This window comes from Schistocerca serialis, chromosome 6, assembly GCF_023864345.2.
Source record: "Schistocerca serialis cubense isolate TAMUIC-IGC-003099 chromosome 6, iqSchSeri2.2, whole genome shotgun sequence".
Classification (NCBI taxonomy): domain Eukaryota; kingdom Metazoa; phylum Arthropoda; class Insecta; order Orthoptera; family Acrididae; genus Schistocerca; species Schistocerca serialis.
The window spans coordinates 681,738,645-681,761,605 of record NC_064643.1 but is presented as its reverse complement, the minus strand read 5'-3'; the positions used below and the strand labels follow the sequence as shown (position 1 = coordinate 681,761,605).

The window sequence follows — 22,961 nt, the reverse complement described above, 5'->3', positions numbered from 1 at the left end:
TGATTTCGAACTGCTTATTATTGTGGCTGTTACGGCTTTCGAGAAAATCGAAAAGAGAGAACACTGGAAAACCATGTTTTCGATGATGTATGGGGGATTAAGATGTGTTTTGTACTCAATTCCGATGAAAAATCCGAACGTTTAATATGTCAAAAGTGCTTAAATCAAAACAAAGTAATCTTGCTCGACATTTCTCTTTACATCATGAAGGCACACACGGGCGTTAATCTTATGACGAATGATGCGCCTTAGTGGATAAGTAAAAAAAAAAAAAAAAAAAAAAAAGAATAGAAAAGTTACCTGAACCATCAAGTCTTAGAGAAAAGTGTTTAACTGCTCATATGCAGTATGCTTAATCTTCGGCAACGATCAGAAATGCTTTCCTGAAGGAATGTGAAACAGATTTGGCGAAAGCATTTGGTAATGACGATTTCACTAATATTTAAGAGTAATTTCTGCGTAATGTAGCGCTGCAAAAGGTCTACTTTTTGATATGAGTCATAGTTTTATACTTCGACCACGGCCTATCAGCCCGGAAGTTTTAAGTGAAGACAATACCGGCCGTGAAAGCTTACATTGTATGATCAAACGAGATTGAACTTGCGATCTCGCACTCAAGGGGTTCCTCGAAGTCATGCCGTATCTTTCTACAGCCACTCAACGGCGATATCAACAGTAAGCAGTTACAGAGTGCTGCTCACTTGATACTCCTATCATCCTTGATGAACACCCGCCATCGTGGAGAATGTGATAGGTTCTACTACGTAAGAAGTGTTAGAGTGATGCACATGTCTGCGAACCTATGCCGCATGCTCGCACCTTGATTAACCGTCACAGTGTCAAACGCTTTCGGGAAACCTAGGGATATGGAATCTGCCTGCTGCCCTTCATCCACGATTCGCAGGATATCATGTGAGAAAAGGACAAGCTGAGTTTCGCACGGGCGATGGTTTCCAATACTCGTGTTTTGGATTTGTAGCTCTTAATGGTTTCTAGATCCGTGTTGTTTTGTGGACAGACGCTTTTTTGTCTCTTAGCTCTTAATGGTTTCTAGACCCGTGTTGTTTTGTTGACAGAAGCTTTTCTGTCTCTTATATTCGAGTTAAGGATATGTTCAAGAATTCTGCAGCAAACCAATGTTAAGGATATTGGTCTGTAATTTTGTGGGTCTGTTCTTTTACCCATCGTATACACAGGAGTCACCTGCGCTTTTTTCCAGTCGCTTGTTTGAATTTGCGCTGGACGAGGGATTCGTTATAAATGGAAGCTGAGAAAGGGGTCAGCGCTGTACATCATCTGATGTTTCGAATAAATACTCGAAACTATGAACTTAGCTCGTGAAACACAGACGGCCGTTGCACTGAGTCCTCATCCGAGAAAGAAAGGCCTTTCCTGGTGGAGCTTGTGCAGCTGCTTGTTCAGATTTGTGTTTGAGGTCCAGCACAATGACATTAGTTTTTGTGTCGCGAAACCTGTCGCTTTTAGAAATACGTGGTAATCTGGCCAACTGCGCTCTCCCGCAATGATTTTGGTGGTGCGTTTAAAATCCTGGTTGCTGAAATGCAAGAAAGGTTGCTCAGTGCGCATTTTTATCTATCAGTTCGATGGAAAAGAGTAATGACCAGCAGCCCAGAGCAATATTATTAAATAAAAAAAGCAAAACCGCTTCTGAATGCTGCCACATTAGCCAGAATAATCCTGGAATCAAGAAGAAACGAATTAACTAATGCTGCTACGTAGTTCATAGTTTGTTTTTCCTCATTTAAACTAAAATCTGCACCCTTACGCATTCATCCAGAAGTTTCGCTGCAGCGTGATTAATTTTGCACTTTCCTGTTTTTCGCGGCAGATTTTATAGCTGAAAGACTTCTTTACCCTTAGAGCTATCGCAACGTTACCTGAAATCCCAATAAAAAGCCCATTTATTTCCAATAAAGCGATACTGTCCGTCTCTCCTGGCGTTATGTAGTCAGACATAGGACTTAGAATTCTGTATGTGTGAAAGTTTTACAGTGTCTAGATACATCCTTCCGGCTTGTTTTCAAACTTAGTTCAACCTGTTCAAAAATGGTTCAAATAGCTCTGAGCACTATGGGACTCAACTTCTCAGGTCATCAGTCCCCTAGAACTTAGAAATACTTAAACCTAACTAGCCTAAGGACATCACACACTTCCATGCCCGAGGCAGGATTCGAACCTGCGACCGCAGCGGTCGCGCGGTTCCAGACTGTAGCGCCTAGAACCACTCGGTCATTCCGGCCGGCAGTTCAACCTGTTCCCGTGAGTGGCGCCGTCACAGCATGTCTTCAAGATGGCTGCTACACTTGACGTTCGTCAGAAGCAACGTGCTGTCATAGAATGTGCTGTGAAAACGAGACAGTAGGAAACATCCACAAGAAGTTGAAAAAGGTGTATAGAGATGCTGCTGTCGATCGCAGTTCAGTTAGTCGGTGGGTAAGCAGGTTACGTGTTGAAAGCGGGCACGGCAATATTGAGGATTGTCCTCGCAGAGGCAGGCCTCGTACTGCGCACACTCCAGACAATGTGCAGAGAGTTAACGAATTGGTGACTTCTGACAGAAGCATCACAGTGAACGAAATGTCACGCTACGTTTGGATAGGGGAAGGGAGGGTTTGCAGAATACTGAAAGTGTTGGCGTTAACAAAGGTTTCTGCCAGGAGGGTTTTCAGGCTCACAAAGAAACAAGAAAAACGGTATGCAGCAAACTTTTGGAACAGTACGAGAATGGTGGAGATGAATTTCTTGGAAGAATTGTGACAAGTGATGAAACGTGGCTCCACCATTTTTAACCAGACACGAAGAGGCAATCAATGGAGTGGCATCATGCAAATTCACCCAAGAAAAAAATACAGAACCACACCTTCTGCTGGAAAAGTTATGGCTACGGTGTTTTTCGATTCAGGAGGACTCTTGCTTGGGGACATCATGCCAAGTGGAACCACCATAAATTCTGATGCATATGTGACGACACTGAAGAAACTTCAAGCTCGACTGAGTCGTGTTCGACCATATCGGCAAAAGCAGGATGTTTTGCTGTTGCACGACAATGCACGGCCACATGTCAGTCAAAAAACCATGGAAGCGATCACAAAACTCGGATGGACAACACTGAAACACCCGTCTTACAGTCCTGACCTGGCTCCATGTGACTATCATCTCTTTGGGAAACTGAAAGACTCTCTTCGTGGAACAAGGTTTGAAGATGATGACTCCCTTGTGCACGCTGCCAAACAGTGGCTCCAACAGGTTGGTCCAGAATTTTACCGTGCGGGTATACAAGCGCTGGTTCCAAGATGGCGTAAGGCAGTTGAGAGGGATCGAAATTATGTGGAGAAATGAAAATATTGTTCCTAAAAGACGTATATGCGCACTGTAAAATTTTCACACATGTAGAATAAAATATGGATTTAAAAAATAAATAGTGCGCATTTCTTTTGGAGTGACCCTCGTAATTAGAACATATCCTCTGCAAGACATCTCCCCAGTATTTGGACATTCGCAGGGAAAGCGGCGTAGCTTTTCTATACAATGCTGGGAAAATACTATCGCCAACTTTTCCATCTGTGACGGGTGTGTATGGAACGGCAGACGGTTATCTGGGTGGCTATACATCAGTCAAACGCCTCTGAAGACCACGACGTGCTCGCAGATGTAGAAGACATAGGTCCAAGAATCACTTTAACTTTTTTCCGTGACCACCTCTGTCTCTTTCTGTCGTAGGTAGAGACGAAGTAACTCGTTTAATAGACTAGACAATCTGATACTCCCTGATACGTTGATGCAGCCGTGACACCAGTGCTTAATGATACAGCTTATCACAATATTCATAATGGCCCCTGCTTTTCCATCAACAGCTTGTTTTTCGTACCTGATTTCATACACCGTTGTGAGGTCGCACCGCGGTAGAAGGCTTGATAACAGTTATCAGTCATAATTGTTACGATGACCAAACGCGCTGTAGCGGATTTATATAGCTGCCCAATTCTTCTTTCTTTTCTTATTTTGCTACTGCCTTTATCCCGCATTGTGCGCAGGGTCGGCAGGGTTAAGAACGGAATTGGCATGGCTAATTTTAAGGGGTGGCCGGATGCCCTTCCTGCCGCCACCCCATACCCCCCGGGATGGAATTGGTGTACCCCAGCTGTCTGCGTCTAGTGGAAATGGTGAAATAGTGTGAATGTGTTTCAACTGTCCGTGAGTCGGGTAACTGAGGCGGAACGTGGGGACCAGCCCAGTATTCACCTAGTAGGATGTGGAAAACCGCCTAAAAACCACATCCAGGATGGCTGGCACACCGGCTGTTGTCGTTAATCCGCCGGGCGGATTCCATCCGGGGCCGGCGGGCCTACCCGAGTCCAGGAAGCAGCGCGTTAGCGCTCTCGGCTATATAGCTGCCCAATTAATACACTGAAATAGCTAGGACTAGCTCGACCGCAAAGTAACTTGTGACTACGTCTACTGAGCGTCCTGCTAAAAGTCTATAATAAACTAAACAAGATGCATTCTTCCACCATCCACAACGCCTACAAATGATCTGTTCTATCCATCCTTCCCTTCGCCAACATAGCTTTACCTGTTGTACCGCCCTTCCCCCCCCCCCCCCCCCCCCCCAGTTTTCCACTCCTTACAGCACATCAGGCACCATGCAGTTCTCTGTATTCGCATCATTTCTCCGACTAGCAGCTTCTTCCAAGTAATAATATTTCCTCCTCTCTTCAAAATTTTTCAACGTCTGCATTAATTTGATTCATCTCGTAAACTCGAAGACCAAAAAATTACTGGCACAGTGATTAAGTATATCACTAACGACTACTGGCGGACTCGCGATTCCTATTTGCAGCCTATATACCGAGCTCTGTGTCTGGAATCATATTATATTGGAGAAACTCAGCAACAGCGTCTCATGTGAAGCCATCTTCACACCGTACGATGTTGCTTACTTTCTCCGAATTTCTTCTAGTTAGACTGTGTAGATTTTGCATCGCACTGATTTTGATAACTGGTGTCCAATCTGGCAAAATACGATGTACCTCGCTAATCGTAGACAGTTTTTAAACATGACTCATATGTCACTTCCGTTGACATATCACTGTATCAGTTGGATATTGTGTGTAAGCCTCTTCATCTATAAATAACTGCGACATCCTACATTCACTTGAAGCTGATTACTGTAGTGATGCATTAACCTTCCTCGATAATTTTTGTCTCTCACACTGCCTTCCATGAGTAGATCGAACATTACTTGATGTCTCACAGTGTGTCTGATCAACTGATTCCATCTTTTAGTAAATTATACCGTAAATTTGTTTTTCCCCCGATTCGATTCAGGCACATCTTTATCTGTTTTTCGAGCCACCACTCAAATTTGAAATTTGTGGTGAGTTCCTATGGGACCAAACTGCTGCGGTCATCGGTCCCTAGCCTTACACACTACTTAATCTAACTTTAACTAACTTGCTCTAAGGACAACACTCACCCACGCGTGCCCGAGGGAGGACTTGCAACCTCCGACGAGGTTAGCAGCGCGAACCGTGGCAAGGCGCCTGAAACCACGAGGCTACCCCGCGCGGCACCACTCAAATCTTCACATTTCTAAAAACTTCAGTTTTCTTATTGTCTGTACTGTTTATCGTTCACGTTTCACTTCCGTATAAGACTACAATAGAGGTAAATTTTTTCAGCATTATGATGGTCGTTAAATACAATTTTCCCATTCAGAACTTTTTTAATTGTTGGAAATCTGCATTGTATATCCTCTCCAATTCGAAAACATTCATTTGTTTCACTACCAAATTAGCATCACTCGGTGTGCACTTTACAAATTGGTCACGGGTTTGTTTAACCTATGGTGGAGTGCCAAGAAGGTGCTGAGAGAGCGAAATTAGCAAACATTTGAAGACAGAAGCAAACTACGCCCTGAAAAACTACTTAGAAACTCTGAAGTGTTTTGTGCTACCCTCTGGAAATTGGAGGAACGGCTTGAGCACGTTTGTCGCCACAAAAATGCAAACGAAATTCTCCTTCTCCACGACAACGCAAGGCCTCACACAAATCTGCATACATGAGAGGAGCTCACAGAACATGATTAGACTGTTCTTCCTCACACACCCTACACCCTGGATTTCGTAACTTCCGACTTCCATCTGTTTGGTCCAATGAAGGATGCACTCTCGCAGGAAGCACTACGTGCTGCATAATTGCGAGGCCACTGATACAGCAAAAAGTTGGCTCCGACACTTAAAAAGGTGCAACAGTTTTACTAAAGAGACTGCTTATACCACACTTGTCCGCCCTATTCTGGAGTATTGCTGTGCGGTGTAGGATCCGCATCAGGTGGGGCTGACGGATGACATCGAAAAAGTACAAAGAAGGGCAGCTGGTTTTGTACTATCGCGAAATAGGGGATATAGTGTCACAGACATGATACGTGAATTGAAGTGTCAATCATTAAAAGAAAGGCGTTTTTCGTTGCGACGGAATCTACTCATGAAATTTCAATCACCAGTTTCCTCCTCCGATTGCTGAAACATTGTGTTGGCACCCACCTACATAGGGAGAAATAATCATCACAATAAAATAAAAGAAATCAGGGCTCGCACAGAAAAATTTAACTGCTCCTTTTTCCCGCATGCCTTTCGAGAGTGGAACGGTAGAGAGACAGCTTGAAGGTGGTTCATTGAGCCCTCTGCTAGGCACTTTATTGTGAATAGCAGAGTAATCACGTAGATGTAGATGTAGATGTAGACCAACACAGGGGTACCAAGCGGGCGTACAGGCATTCCCAGAGCGGCGGCGTAAGGCTGTCAGATTTAGCGGAGGTTACGTTGAAAAATAGGATTTTGTAGTCATAAGAGTGTGGTTAATAGGGTGTATTGGACTCTTGAATGAAACCAAACTGCTATCAGGAAGCAAAAGTGTTACATTACTTATTGAACGCCCCTGGTATAAATGCTATAAATGTAGGTTTGTCTTTCTCTGAAATAAGAGTAGGGCGAGTATTCTATTCATTTCTCGAAAACCCAAATTGGTCTGAAGTCTAGAAGAACAAGTTGCACAAGTGTCACTCACAGGCAGCGGACGACCTCGACGGTCTGAGTGAAGTAGCCCTCGTAGGGGATCTGGACGACGTATCTCCAGACGCCCTGGTAGTTCCTGGCGAAGACTGGGGTGGCGTACTCGACGCGCGCCGGACACGGCGTGGGCGGCAGCGCGCTGGGGCCCTGGCCGGGGGCGGCCGGTGGCTCGGTGCGCCGGTAGTGCGGGGGCGGCGGCGGGGGCGGCCTCCTGGCGCCGTCCTCGGCGTCGCCGTCGCCGGGGACGCTGCCGTCGCGACGCTCCGCCACGCCGCCACTCAGCGGCTCTCCGTTGATCATCTTGTACAGCATGCACAGTCTGCAACACAGTGTCCTGGATACCAGATAGCTGTTCCATTATGCTGGTGAATGGCTATAGTACTCAGACGAAGCAAGACAGAAAACTATTCACTCAGAGCTCGAGGACTGAGGGACTGGATTGCGATTGCAGGGGAAGGAGTAGAAGAAAGGGTGTAAGACAGGGATGTACTCTTTCGACCCTGCTGTTCAATCTGTTCATCGAAAAACCAATGAAGGAAATAAGAGAATGTTCAAGGTGGAACTAAAATTCAAGGTGAAAGGATTAACGCTGATAAGATTCGCTGATGACGTTGCTATCCTCATTGAAAGTGAAGAAGAATTACAGAGTCTACATCTACATCTACATCCATACTCCACAAGCCACCTGACGGTGTGTGGCGGAGGGTACCTTGAGTACCTCTATCGGTTCCCCCTTCTATTCCAGTCTTGTACTATTCGTGGAAAGAAAGATTGTCGGTGTGCCTCTGTGTGGCCTCTAATCTCCCTGATTTATCCTCATGGTCTCTTCGCGAGATATACATAGGAGAGAGCAATATACTGCTTGACTCATCGGTGGCCGGTCGGAGTGGCCGAGCGGTTCTGGGTGCTACAGTCTGGAACCGCGCGACCGCTACGGTCGCAGGTTCGAATCCTGCCTCAGGCATGGATGTTTATGATTTTTTTAAAAATTTTATGGGACTTAACTGCTAAGGTCATCAGTCACTAAGCTTACCCAACACTTAACCTAAATTATCCTAAGGACAAACACACACACTCATGCCCGAGGGAGGACTCGAACCTCCACCGGGACCAGCCGCACATTCCATGACGGCAGCGCCTTAGACCGCTCGGCTAATCCCGCGCGGCGGATGTTTGTGATGTCCTTAGGTTAGTTAGGTTTAAGAAGTTCTAAGTTCTAGGGGACTGATGACCATAGAAGTTTAGTCCCATAGTGCTCAGAGCCAATTGAACCAACTCCTCGGTGAAGGTATGTTCTCGAAACTTCAACTAAAGCCCGTACCGAGCTACTGACCGTCTCTCTTGCAGAGTCTTCCACTGGAGTTTATCTATCATCTCCGTAACGCTTTCGCGATTACTAAATGATCCTGTAACGAAGCGCGCTGCTCTCCGTTGGATCTTCTCTATCTCTTCTATCAACCCTATCTGGTACGGATCCCACATCGTTGAGCAGTATTCGAGCTCTGGGCGAACAAGTGTACTGTAACCTACTTCCTTTGTTTTCGGACTGCATTTCCTTAGGTTTCTTCCAATGAATCTCAGTCTGGCATCTGCTTTACCGACGACTAATTATGTATGGTCATTCCATTTTAAATCACTCCTAATGCCTACGCCCAGATAATTTATGGGATTAACTGCTTCCAGTTGCTGACCTGCTATATTGTAGCTAAATGATAAAGGATCTTTTTTTCTATGTATTCTCAGCACATTACACTTGTCTACATTGAGACTCAGTTGCCATTCCCTGCACCATGTGTCAATTCGTTGCATATCCTCCTGCATTTCAGCACAATATTCCATTGTTACAACATTTCGATTTACTACATCATCATCCGCAAAAAGCCTCAGTGAACTTCCGATGTTATCCACAAGGCCATTTATATATATTATGAATAGCAACGGTTCTACAACACTCCCCTGCGGCACACCTGAAATCACTCTTACTTCGGAAGACATCTCTCCATTGAGAATGACATGCTGCGATCTGTTATCTAGGAACTCTTCAATCCAATCACACAATTGTCTGATAGTCCATATGCTCTTACTTTGTTCATTAAACGACAGTGGGGAACTGTTTCAAACGCCTTGCGGAAGTCAAGAAACACGGCATGTACCTGGGAACCCGTGTCTATGGCCCTCTGAGTCTCGTGGACGAATAGCGCGATGTGGGTTTCACACGATCGTCTTTTTCGAAACCCATGCTGATTCCTACAGAATAAATTTCTAGTCTCCAGAAAAGTCATTATACTCGAACATAATACGTGGTTCCAGAATTCTACAACTGATCGACGTTAGAGATATAGGTCTATAGTTCTGCACATTTGTTCGACGTCCCTTCTTGAAAACGGGGATGACCTGTGTCCTTTTCCAACCTTTTGGAACGCTACGCTCTTCTAGAGACCTACGGTAAACCGCTGCAAGAAGGGGGGCAAGTTCCTTCTGTTGAATGAAAAGAACAGTCTAATGAGTACGGAACATGGACTGACAGTAAAATGTAGAAAGACGAAATTTATGATGTCACTTCCTGCTATTTCACATTGTGAAGGCAGTGATGCACAGAAAGAACATACGTTCCACGATTTTTCGGCGACGTGCCACGATACGTTGAACCAATAAGAGACAGGAAGACGCTCTACGTCACAAGTAGATCCTCGAAGACGCCATACTGGATTTCGTCGTTTTCAGTTGAAGCACATATTTGTTGTGTTTTACAATTTATGTCCTATGAATATATGCTGCTTCTAAGCTCCAGCAGATTGAGGACCTCTCGGAAACTCATCCTTATTGGGACGATTTGTTGTAATTAAATGACAGAAAACCTCATATTCGTTAAAGGATTTTCATATTTAGTTATTTTCGTGTTGTAACTCCTGCGTGGGGAAAGTATGCCATTTTGAGGCAACAGCACGCGGAAGATTCATCACGAACTCGTTGTTCTTGATCGTATTTGTTATGATTCAAATTTCCGTTGATAACATATCTGAGAGTATACAGGAGACTGCAACATAAAGTACAAGGTCATATGTTACACAAGTAGTGAATAGTAACGTCGCGTTACGAAGTAATGCGTAGCGACGTCGAGTCTTGCTGTATGAGAAAAAAAAAAAATCACCTTCACATTTATAACGAGATGTAGCAGAATTGAGAACAGCGAGAAACTTAACATCAGAATTGCGGATCACGAAGTAGACGAAGTTAAGGAATTCTGCTGCATAGGCAGTAAAGTAACCCAAGATGAACGAAGCAAAGAGGACACAAACAGCAGACGAGCACCGCCACAATGGGTATTCCTGGCCAAGAGAAGTCTACTAGTATCAAAGATAGGCCTTAAGTTGCGGGAGATATATCTGAGAATGTAGAGGAAGTCAGGCTATAATGACATACCCGGGTAAAGTGACACAGCAAGGTTATGGACGAAACCAGTTGAGTGGCAACACCTGCACTAAGCTGTATAGAAAGGTCGATCGGCAAACCTGTTCCTACATATATAGCGAAGAGCTGCCAGCTTTCGTCTTGGTACTGCGAACGAAAAACTTACAGGTAAGTATCCAACATTTTTACTTTTATTCACATATATTCAGTCATTAGTATTGCAGGTAATTAAATGTTTGAGAAAAGTACAAGTTATTTCGTAAAACATACTTTTAACTATGTTTTGAGAGGTAGACTGTCCTGCTAGAGGACGAGGTAGTTGAACGTTTCTCGAAGGAATCAAAGAAGGCGTTTCAGGCCACAGTGACTGTCAGGGTAAAATGACACGTCATGTCATCCAGATGTGGACTCTATTTCTTTTCTCTGTGATCTTTGATACTAATTAATTAATTAAGCTATGTATTTTACGTATGTGTTTAAATTTAGTAGGTATAATAAATTGAATAAAACGAAACATTAGACACGAATTAATAAATGTGTAATGATGCGCAAATGCAATGAATTTTCGTAGGCCAGATATAAGTACAGTAGGTGAATTTCCCCTTTCAGATGGCAGGAAAGCGTCAAGACAGTCTTGGGATTCGGTGCAGACACAGTAGGCTATAGATGTTGTTACAAGAGGTGACATGGGATGACTGCGGGCGTCGAAAGCACCCGCAGTTCCTCAGGCTATGCATAGAAGACGAACTAGGAAAACGAACAAAATGTTCAGTGGTGTTCAGAAAGGACTGGGTAGGTTCCAGCCAACTTTCAACACTGCATTGGAGCGTTAATTGGTACACCACCTGAAACTGTTGGAATCGCGCATGGTTGGTATGACAATGAAAGAGGTGAGACAACTTGCAGTCCAAATAGCCGAGAAAAGCAAAGAGGAAACTTAATTTTAGAAGGGAAATATTGTACAAAAGAGACCTTTTTTGGTGACAGCAATGATGCTCCCGAAGATTGTCAATGTTTGTACTGCTTAGAACTATAATTGCATTCAAAACCCGGAGAACACCGGTTGTCAGCCCACACACTGAAAGTGCTGGAGTAAGCCACAAACCAGAAACATTATTTGTGGTACCCGCAAATAGATAGGATTGGTGCGAATTATTATTTTTTTTTCAAAAACGGAATTAACTTTGTTGTTTCATGGATTCACATTCGTAATTCTACCTTCAGTCTTCACTTTATGTACGACTGAACTGAAGAACCTTAACTGAAGCTGCTGAAAAATTTTTTCAGGAATAGTGATTTATTTGTTAAGTACAAATCTATTAAGATATTAAATATCTAATGTTTATCTGAATTTCTTCCTTTTTCGTACTCCTATGTCATTTTACCCCCGACATCGTTCTAAAACCACATATTATGCACTTTTTACAAGAATGTAAAAAGTTATGGTTTGTATTAATTTAAAAACATGACACCAAGATATCGAAACTTACAAGTGAATGAGGCACTGTCCTGATACAAATTTTATTTAACATCATGGTTTATGAAGCAATAAGAACCTAAAAACGAAATGTTATGTCATTTATACGGACTTACCCTACATTTGGAGCACACTATCGTACAGTAGTGAAACGTGGCCTGTGTGAAAACCAGAACAGAAGAGCATCGAAGCATTTGACATGTGGTCTTGCAGAAGAATGGTGAAAACTAGGTGGACTAAGGAAAGACGAGGTTCTCTGCATAATTGGCGAGAAACGAATATATGGAAAACACTAACAAGAAGAAGGGAGAGGCTGATAGGACCTGTTAGGACATCAAGGAATAACTTGTATGGTAGTTAGAGGGAGGTGTAGAAAGTAAAAACTGTAGAGGAAGACAGAGACTGGAATACATCCAGTAAATACACTACTGGCCATTAAAATTGCTACACCAAGAAGAAATGCAGATGATAAACGAATATTCATTGCACAAATATATTATACTAGAAATGACATGTGATTACATTTTCACGCAATTTGGGTGCATAGCTCCTGAGAAATCAGTACCCAGAACAACCACCTCTGGCCGTAATAACGGCCTTCATACGCCTGGGCATTGAGTCAAACAGAGCTTGAATGGCGTGTACAGGTACAGCTGCCCATGCAGCTTCAACACGATACCACAGTTCATCAAGAGTAGTGACTGGCGTATTGTGACGAGCCAGTTGCTCGGCCACCATTGACAAGACGTTTTCAGTTGGTGAGAGATCTGGAGAACGTGCTGGCCAGGGCAGCAGTCGGACATTTTCTGTATCCAGAAAGGCCCGTACAGGACCTGCAACATGAAGTCGTGCATTATCCTGCTGAAATGTAGGGCTTCGCAGGGATCGAATGAAGGGTGGAGCCACGGGTCGTAAAAAATCTGAAATGTAACGTCCACTGTTCAAAGTGCCGTCAATGCGAACAAAAGGTGACCGAGACGTGTAACCACTGGCACCCCATACCATCACGCCGGGTGATACGCCAGTATGGCGATGACGAATACACGCTTCCAATGTGCGTTCACCGCGATGTCGCCAAACACGGATGCGACCATCATGATGCTGTAAACAGAACCTGGATTCATCCGAAAAAATGACGTTTTGCCATTCGTGCACCCAGGTTCGTCGTTGAGTACACCATCGCAGGCGCTCCTGTCTGTGATGCAGCGTCAAGGGTAACCGCAGCCATGGTCTCCGAGCTGATAGTCCATGCTGCTGCAAACGTCGTCGAACTGTTCGTGCAGATGGTTGTTGTTTTGCAAACGTCCTCATGTGTTGACCCAAGGATCGAGACGTGGCTGCACGATCTGTTACAGCCATGCGGATAAGATGCCTGTCATCTCGACTGCTAGTGATACGAGGCCGTTGGGATCCAGCACGGCGTTCCGTATTACCCTCCTGAACCAACTGATTCCATATTCTGCTACCAGTCATTGGATTTCGACCAACGCGAGCAGCAATGTCGCTATATGATAAACCGCAGTCGCGATAGGCTACAATCCGACCTTTATTAAAGTCGGAAACTTGATGGTACGCATTTCTGCTCCTTACACGAGGCATCACAACAACGTGTCACCCGGCAACGCCGGTCATCTGCTGTTTGTGTATGAGAAATCGGTTGGAAACTTTCCTCGTGTCAGCACATTGTAGGTGTCGCCACCGGCGCCAACCTTGTGTGAATGCTCTGAAAAGCTAATCATTTGCATATCATAGTATCTTCTTCCTGTCGGTTAAATTTCGCGCGGCGGGATGCATCAGCAAATAATTAGGAACGTAGGCTGCAGTTCCTACTCTGAGATGTTAACAGAAAAAAGGGATTCGTGGCGGGATGCATCAGATAAAAAAAATGATGACTCAAAGGAAACTGAATAAGATCCTGTAAGATGTTGCTATTAGTGTGCCGAAAGTAACACCAACAACAGCAATCTCATGGTCAAAGTATCTGCCATGAATACTGTTGTGTTGGCCGAAGAGCCAACACCGTGTTACTAGAGGAGGCCGAAATGCACGCGTTTTAGCTCACGCAGACTGGCGTGAGGAGGGAAGGACTATACTGACGTGAGGTCTGGAACATGACAAGGAATTAGAATTCAGAAAGCGGACGTAATTAGTTTCATACATAACTTTGTTCCATTAATGATAAACGTCGCTCTTGACGGTACATGAGTCACAATATTATCTGTTCAGAAGACATACACTCCTGGAAATTGAAATAAGAACACCGTGAATTCATTGTCCCAGGAAGGGGAAACTTTATTGACACATTCCTGGGGTCAGATACATCACATGATCACATTGACAGAACCACAGGCACATAGACACAGGCAACAGAGCATGCACAATGTCGGCACTAGTACAGTGTATATCCACCTTTCGCAGCAATGCAGGCTGCTATTCTCCCATGGAGACGATCGTAGAGATGCTGGATGTAGTCCTGTGGAACGGCTTGCCATGCCATTTCCACCTGGCGCCTCAGTTGGACCAGCGTTCGTGCTGGACGTGCAGACCGCGTGAGACGACGCTTCATCCAGTCCCAAACATGCTCAATGGGGGACAGATCCGGAGATCTTGCTGGCCAGGGTAGTTGACTTACACCTTCTAGAGCACGTTGGGTGGCACGGGATACATGCGGACGTGCATTGTCCTGTTGGAACAGCAAGTTCCCTTGCCGGTCTAGGAATGGTAGATCGATGGGTTCGATGACGGTTTGGATGTACCGTGCACTATTCAGTGTCCCCTCGACGATCACCAGTGGTGTACGGCCAGTGTAGGAGATCGCTCCCCACACCATGATGCCGGGTGTTGGCCCTGTGTGCCTCGGTCGTATGCAGTCCTGGTTGTGGCGCTCACCTGCACGGCGCCAAACACGCATACGACCATCATTGGCACCAAGGCAGAAGCGACTCTCATCGCTGAAGACGACACGTCTCCATTCGTCCCTCCATTCACGCCTGTCGCGACACCACTGGAAGCGGGCTGCACGATGTTGGGGCGTGAGCGGAAGACGTCCTAACGGTGTGCGGGACCATAGACCAGCTTCATGGAGACGGTTGCGAATGGTCCTCGCCGATACTCCAGGAGTAACAGTGTCCCTAATTTGCTGAGAAGTGGCGGTGCGGTCCCCTACGGCACTGCGTAGGATCCTACGGTTTTGGCGTGCATCCGTGCGTCGCTGCGGTCCGGTGCCAGGTCGACGGGCACGTGCACCTTCCGCCGACCACTGGCGACAACATCGATGTACTGTGGAGACCTCACGCCCCACGTGTTGAGCAATTCGGCGGTACGTCCATCCAGCCTCCCGCATGCCCACTATACGCCCTCGCTCAAAGTCCGTCAACTGCACATACGGTTCACGTCCACGCTGTCGCGGCATGCTACCAGTGTTAAAGACTGCGATGGAGCTCCGTATGCCACGGCAAACTGGCTAGATCTACATCTACATTGATACTCCGCAAGCCACCCAACGGTGTGTGGCGGAGGGCACTTTACGTGCCACTGTCATTACCTCCCTTTCCTGTTCCAGTCGCGTATGGTTCGCGGGAAGAACGACTGTCTGAAAGCCTCCGTGCGCGCTCTAATCTCTCTAATTTTACATTCGTGATCTCCTCGGCAGGTATAAGTAGGGGGAAGCAATATATTCGATACCTCATCCAGAAACGCACCCTCTCGAAACCTGGCGAGCAAGTTACACCGCGATGCAGAGCGCCTCTCTTGCAGAGTCTGCCACTTGAGTTTATTAAACATCTCCGTAACGCTATCACGGTTACCAAATAACCCGGTAACGAAACGCGCCGCTCTTCTTTGGATCTTCTCTATCTCTTTCGTCAACCCGACCTGGTACGGATCCCACACTGATGGCTGACACTGACGGCGGCGGTGCACAAATGCTGCGCAGCTAGCGCCATTCGACGGCCAACACCGCGGTTCCTGGTGTGTCCGCTGTGCCGTGCGTGTGATCATTGCTTGTACAGCCCTCTCGCAGTGTCCGGAGCAAGTATGGTGGGTCTGACACACCGGTGTCAATGTGTTCTTTTTTCCATTTCCAGGAGTGTAGTAACTGGATATGGCGTCTTGCTAGGTCGTAGCAATTGACGTAGCTGAAGGCTAGGTTAAACTGTCGTCTCTGCAAATGAGAGCGTAAATAGTCAGTGAACCATCGCTAGCAAAGTCGGCTGTACAACTGGGCGAGTGCTAGGGAGTCTCTCTAGACTAGACCTGCAGTGCGGCGGCGCTCGGTCTGCAATCGCTGATAGTGGCGACACGCGGGTCCGACGTATACTAACGGACCGCGGCCGATTTAAAGGCTACCAGCTAGCAAATGTGGTGTCTGGCGGTGACACCACAAATACTATAGCAAGGGTGGCGCAGCTGTGCAAATGGGGGCCGGCCGGAGTGGCCGGGCGGTTCTAGGCGTTACAGTCTAGAACAGCGCGACCGCTACGGTCGCAGTTTCGAACCTGCCTTGCGCGTGGATGTGTGTGATGTCCGTAGGTTAGTTAGGTTTAAGTAGTTCTAAGTTCTAGGGGACTGGTGACCATAGCAGATAAGTCCCATAGTGCTCAGAGCCATTTGAACCATTTTTGTGCAAATGGGTTTTACAGACTGAGCGTGTCTGGACATAGACGGGCATAGTTTGTGAGGAGGTAGCGTGTCGCAGCTGCAGACGACAACTGAGCCTCTGCCATTGGCGGGATGAACTGGTTGAGAAGTAAACCACAGCTGTCAGGGGGGCAGCAGGTACACTGATACGTTAGTGCGCGTGGAACTCCCAGGCAAATGGCTGTTTAAAGGCATTCCATGATGTAAGGCTGTCCTGGATCAGGAAAGGCAGTTGACATCGACTTGGACGCGGACGGGAAATCCAACCGCACGAGAGACAGACAGCGTCTGCATGGGACATGCTGGTTAACGTAATTTGAGTCTGCACCGCTTCCCAGTGCAGCTGATGGCTGTATCTAGCTCGCAAACCACACAATTTATTTACAAAAATGGACGCGGCTAAAATTAGCTCCATTAAAACGCACATTACCTCCCTTGTCCATATGATACTCATGTTGTACTGTCTATAGTGTACTCAAATAAAAGCTTCAATATCAAACTTCCTGGCAGATTAAAACTGTGTGCCCGACCGAGAATCGAACTCGGGACCTTTGCCTTTCGCGGGCAAGTGCTCTACCACTGAGCTACCGAAGCACGACTCACGGCCGGTACTCACAGCTTTACTTCTGCCAGTACCTCGTCTCCTACCTTCCAAACTTTACAGAAGCTCTCCCGCAGGAGAGCTTCTGTAAAGTTTGGAAGGTAGGAGACGAGGTACTGGCAGAAGTAAAGCTGTGAGTACCGGCCGTGAGTCGTGCTTCGGTAGCTCAGTGGTAGAGCACTTGCCCGCGAAAGGCAAAGGTCCCGAGTTCGAATCTCGGTCGGGCACACAGTTTTAATCTGCCAGGAAGTTTCATATCAGCGCACACTCCGCTGCAGAGTGAAAATCTCATTCTAGCTTCAATATCCATGAACAGTTATGAGACAAAAAGGAAAGCTTCATGACCAGTCAGTAGGGCAGCACCTTCTAAAAGTCCACAAAATCGAACAAACTCACTCCTGAGACACAGTTATATTTACCTAACATCGATTATTAGGGAAAATATTTCCGTTAAATGAATTAGAATGTCTTTTTGTCTGCAGTTCGTGGTTTCGCGGAAGCATTCTTGCTTCCCGGGTCCGATTCCCGGCGGGGTCAGGGATTTTCACCTGCCCCAAGATGACTGGGCGTTGTTGTGTCGTCTTCATCATCATCATTCATTCCCATTACGGTCGGACGAAGGCAACGGCAAACCACCTCCATTAGGACCTTGCCTAGTACGGCGGTGCGGGTCTCCCGCATCGTTCCCCTACGCTCTGTCAAGAAGCAAGGGACTTCATTTCCATGTAACCTTTTAGGAAATGCACCTGATTAAACGTATGCCTGCGAGAGTGGAAACTGTTATCAAGGCTAAGGGTGGGCCAGCACCATATTGAATTCCAGCATGACGGATGGAGGGCGCCACGATCTTGTAAGTCATTTTCAGCCAGGTGTCCGGATAATTTTGACCACATAGTGTACATTTGTGATCAAATTGCGATCGTATGGTGAGTCAAGCGAAATTTGTGACTGAACTCTGGGTTATTTTAGTAGAATGGATGTAGCAAGCTCTTTTGGATGGAGAGTCATCGTGAGACGTAGAATTAGCTTCAGGTGTGCTCCCGGACAAGTGTGTTACGACTCTCGATGTCCATGTAGTATACTAATGACCTTGCGTTCAATGTTAATAGTAATCTCAGACTTTTCTCTGATGATGCTGTTATCTATAATGAATTACTGCCTGAAAGGAGCTGTACAAATATTATCAGATCTTGATAAGGTTTCAAAGTGGTGGAAAGATTGACAGCTTGCATTAAATATTCAGAAACGTAAAATTGTGCGCTACACCAAACGCAAAAAACGACTAGTTATCAACGAGTCACATTTATAATTGGTCAGCTCATGTAAATAGCCGGGTGTAACACTTTGTAGGGATATGAAATGGAATGATGACACAGGCTCAGTGGCAGGTAACGCAGGTAGCGGACGTCCGTTTATTAGTTCAAATGGTTCAAATGGCTCTGAGCACTATGGGACTTAACATCGTAGGTCATCAGTCCCCTAGAACTTAGAACTACTTAAACCTAACTAACCTAAGGACATCACACACATCCATGCCCGAGGCAGGATTCGAACCTGCGACCGTAGCAGTCCCGCGGTTCCGGACTGCAGCGCCTAGAACCGCACGGACACCGCGGCCGGCGTTTATTAGTAAAATATTATGCAAATGCATTCAGTCTACAAACGAGCTTGCCTACAAATCACTCATTCGACCCATCCTAGAACACTGTTCAAGAATTGGGACCTGTACCAGAAAGGAGGACTAACGGGGTTTACTGAACGTATACAGAGAAGGACAGTACGAATGGTCACAGGTCTGTGTGTCCCGTGGAGAGTCTGACAGAGATGCTGAACAAAATGAACTCACAGACTCTTCAAGATAGACCTAAACTATCCCTAGAAAGCTACTTACAAAGCTTCATGAACGCGCATTAAATGATTCTAGATAGGTATAGAACTCCTTCGTATCGCTCCCGTGGGGGTCGTGAAGACAAGATTAGATTAATTACAGCACGCACGGAGGCATTTGAGAAAGCTCTCTTCCCGTGCTCCATAAGTTAGTGGAATGTGAAAAAACCATAAAAGCTGATACATTGGGACGTAACGTGCCATGAACTTCACAGTGGGTTGCAGAGTATAGATGTAAATGCAGATGTAGAATGAAGACGTAACTCTACCTTTCTTGTTTACATAATAAATGAAGTGTCCACTAACAGCATTTGACCAGCGCTTCCGAAATACATTACCTGAATTTTTATTAAACAAACACAATTTTAGTAACGAGATAGAATGTTCATTCTGATGACTGAAAAGTTAACTTATGTAAAAATAGTTTGAAAGTCAATGAATTTAACAGCAGTTTATCATAAGGAATCAGTGTAAGAATTTGTAGATATATAATGATCTTTCATAGTTTTCAATAATTAAGGGTGACGTCTATGTTGATTGTTTGGCTATAAAAATGTGTAGATATGTTTCAAAAGGGCAAAACACTAAGGACATCACCTAAAAGCTGACCAAATTCTAGTCCGTGGTGATAGATACGACTTGTGGTAACAGTATGTTTTAATAACAATACTTTTAACATAGATTTCATTTATTCAAAAGCCTTCGCTTGGGACTGGAGCGACATATTCAAGATTTACCTGTAAATCATAATGTAACTGGCATTTTGTAACATGCCAGAGGGATCAGTGTGTAAGCGAGAGCTGTATAGTGCAGACTGATAGGTAATTTTAGTAGTGATATGTAAAAAAAAAATTGGATTTACGTGGTTTTTCCAACGACATATTGCTGTATATGGGCAGACGCCGTCTTGGTCTCAGTGAACCTGTTGTTTGTGGTCTACGTGAGAAAGCACCTTGCGGATGTAAGACTCACTAGTCGCTTCTGAAAAGGTTTAAAATTTTTCGTGCGAGAGGTCTTGAGATTTTAAAATTTCCTCGTGCGCTCGCGGGCACGGCAATGTTTTCTACAGTACATATTGCGGACTTTATCTCTGAACTGCAGGGTAGTGTTCAAGTTCTTCATTTGTGTGGCCACAGTGTCCGTAGTTGCTTTATAATCCTTGAGGGTATTTTTGTTCTGTCGTGGAAGCTTCAAAAATGCGTGATTTTTTCAACAGCCGCGTTTCACTTTATTGACGTAAAGCATCATCAGTCTCCTGTAATTAAGTTATTTACATTTTGATTCGCTTTTATATCGAAAAACAGTTCTTTAAAAGAATATGTGAGTTATACTTAACGGTGATTATTTGGCTAATTTCTCGCTTACATCGGGAAATGCCATCTGCTAGCACATCGTTGTTTTTCTGTGTTAGACACTGATAATTTTGGTCTAATTTTTAGCTGTTCTGCAGCACTATGCATTTCTTATGCTTTTTACAACACACTTTTATGCACGCCACTGTATTCTGTTTGTTTTTGTACTGCTAGTATATGTTGTTGTTTGTGTTTTGTAATGTTGCCAACATAATCTTCCCACTACTTTGTCTTTGACCTACATTTCTTTTTTCAGATTACAACATTGTATGTGTGTAATTCTATTTAATTATGTTTCTGTGTATTTATGTACTGTGTAAGAGTAGAGAAGAAATAGCGATGGAGGTTTTTTTGGTTCTGAGCACTATGGGACTCAACTGCTGTGGTCATAAGTCCCCTAGAACTTAGAACTACTTAAACCTAACTAACCTAAGGACATCACACACATCCATGCCCGAGGCAGGATTCGAACCTGCGACCGTAGCGGTCGTGCGGTTCCAGACTGAAGCGCCTTTAACCGCGCGGCCACTCCGGCAGGCGGAGGTTTTTTTCTTTCTTTTTTGTAGGGGAGGGGAAACCATCACGACTGGACATATGTATATAGCAGTGAGTTAGAGGGGAGGGGGGGAAGGTGAGGAGCGAGAAGTGAAATGAAACTGTGAGTGGGTGGCTGGGTGGGTGGGGGGGGGGGGTGAAGGATGGAAAAGGCTCTTTCCTTTTTCAAGATATAGAAAAATGTTGCACGAGTTCGCGGATTTGTCATATTTTCCGCAGTGAATTTTAACAGACTATTTTGCAAAGTATCGCACTCGTAACTGCGCTGAACAATGGATAAAAAGGAAAGAATATCAATTTGTTGTCGCACTTTCTGCACATAAGAACGTATGATACAAACAATTTATTTAGCAAGCTATAGCCGCACTTCGTTGAGAGGGTTTATTTTCATCTAGATGCGATTCGGAGAAAACTGGTACCACCATAGTTAAATGCTTCGGGCAACAACCTAATGACAGGTGTCGCTGCGAGAAACCGCTTACTTTACCAACGGTTAGACGAACTACAGTGCAGCGAATCTCTCGCTTTTCACTGTTAGACAATGGTGACTGGCGTGTGACTATACCTTCCAGAACCACTTTCACTCTTTAAAGTTCAGAAACTGCAAAATCATACTTTCAGCCTCTTGATTCCATCCTAGAAATGACCTTCCGCCAGAAATACGTCATTCTTGTCGTCAAACGATTAAATATGGTACGACATTGCCCAGACACAACCCGATGATGATTTGTAATGATCAGGAGATCGAAACTTCCTGGCCTATTATTCTCTTACGTCATCAGTATATGACTGCTTTGATTTTGTACTTACCAGGAAAGTACTTGGGCTCGAACAAACAGATCTGTATGAACGTTTGGTTACAGGACCATTATGTAGCTCTGAATGTGCTGGTGGGTGTCGTTTTTCTGCAAAACTCTGCAGTCATGCTCTAGATATCACTGTAGATGTAATTGTAGACGCCATACGCAATGCAGCAATCTTAACTGTAAATGTAAATGCGGAATGTCAATAAAATGCTCCGAGCAATACGAATGACTGCAAAATGCACAGTGAAGAAATGCAAGTTGATCGCATAGCATATTTGCACATTCTATAATACCAGTGTTGAACGACACATCAATGACACTTTTGAAGTTGTTCACTGGTTCACCAATATCGTAGCCAGCGCTCTGCCACGCGTAACGAAGCATTCGTCTGTATACTCCCGCAGATAACTGATTGTAAATGACAGAATGCATATTCATGATAAAGACTCTGTTGTGCAATTTGGGCTGCATATTACTGGAAAGTAGTTTAATGAAGTCTGTTATTCTCTTGTCATATATTTTATATTGCCTGAAGAAATACACGTCCAGAGGTTGTGCATATTTTGTAGTTTTAGGAGGAATGATTTTTAAATCTACATGTTTTCCGCCAGATGCTTCCAGTAGTACTCGTTCATCCTTATGTCCAGACCAGGAGTCACAAAGTACTAATGACTTTCTCGACAAATGTGGATTCAAAACTGACAGAAAAAACGTCTTCAGATGTTGTTTCGTCATCTTCTGCACTGTGATAGATACCAGAAAACATGCGAATGATTCTTCTACACCAATACCATCTTCACGAAGAAGGGTTCTTCGTAACTTCATCTCAACCAATCGCCGAGCCACCTGACGCTTCAATACACAAATAATGTCACAAAACGCAACTTCAGAGGCACACTGCACCGTCCCTGCTGGTCCCGACTGGCGTACCGGGAGGTCAGTGTGCAATGCGGAATGACATACGTAGAGGCCTCTAACGGACGACTGCAGAGTTTTGCAGATGTATCACTAGTGCAATAAGAGACCTTTACATTATTTCTCACACGATTTCGGTGTATTTGTGTTTGTTCGAGCCCAAGTACTTTCCTGGTTAGTGTTTTCCTTCTTTGAGCCAACATTCTCTTCTCGACGTAACTAGTA

The 22,961-nt window shown here is 44.9% G+C and overlaps 1 protein-coding gene across 1 annotated transcript in view; it reads right to left on the bottom strand.

Moving 5' to 3' along the window:
- Window positions 1-22,961, bottom strand: part of LOC126483993 (uncharacterized) — a 366,871-nt gene that overhangs the window by 21,253 nt on the left and 322,657 nt on the right. The window contains exon 6 of the mRNA XM_050107299.1: window positions 7,090-7,413. Within this exon, the coding sequence (XP_049963256.1) occupies window positions 7,090-7,413 (324 nt within the window). The remainder of the gene's footprint in view (window positions 1-7,089; window positions 7,414-22,961) is intronic.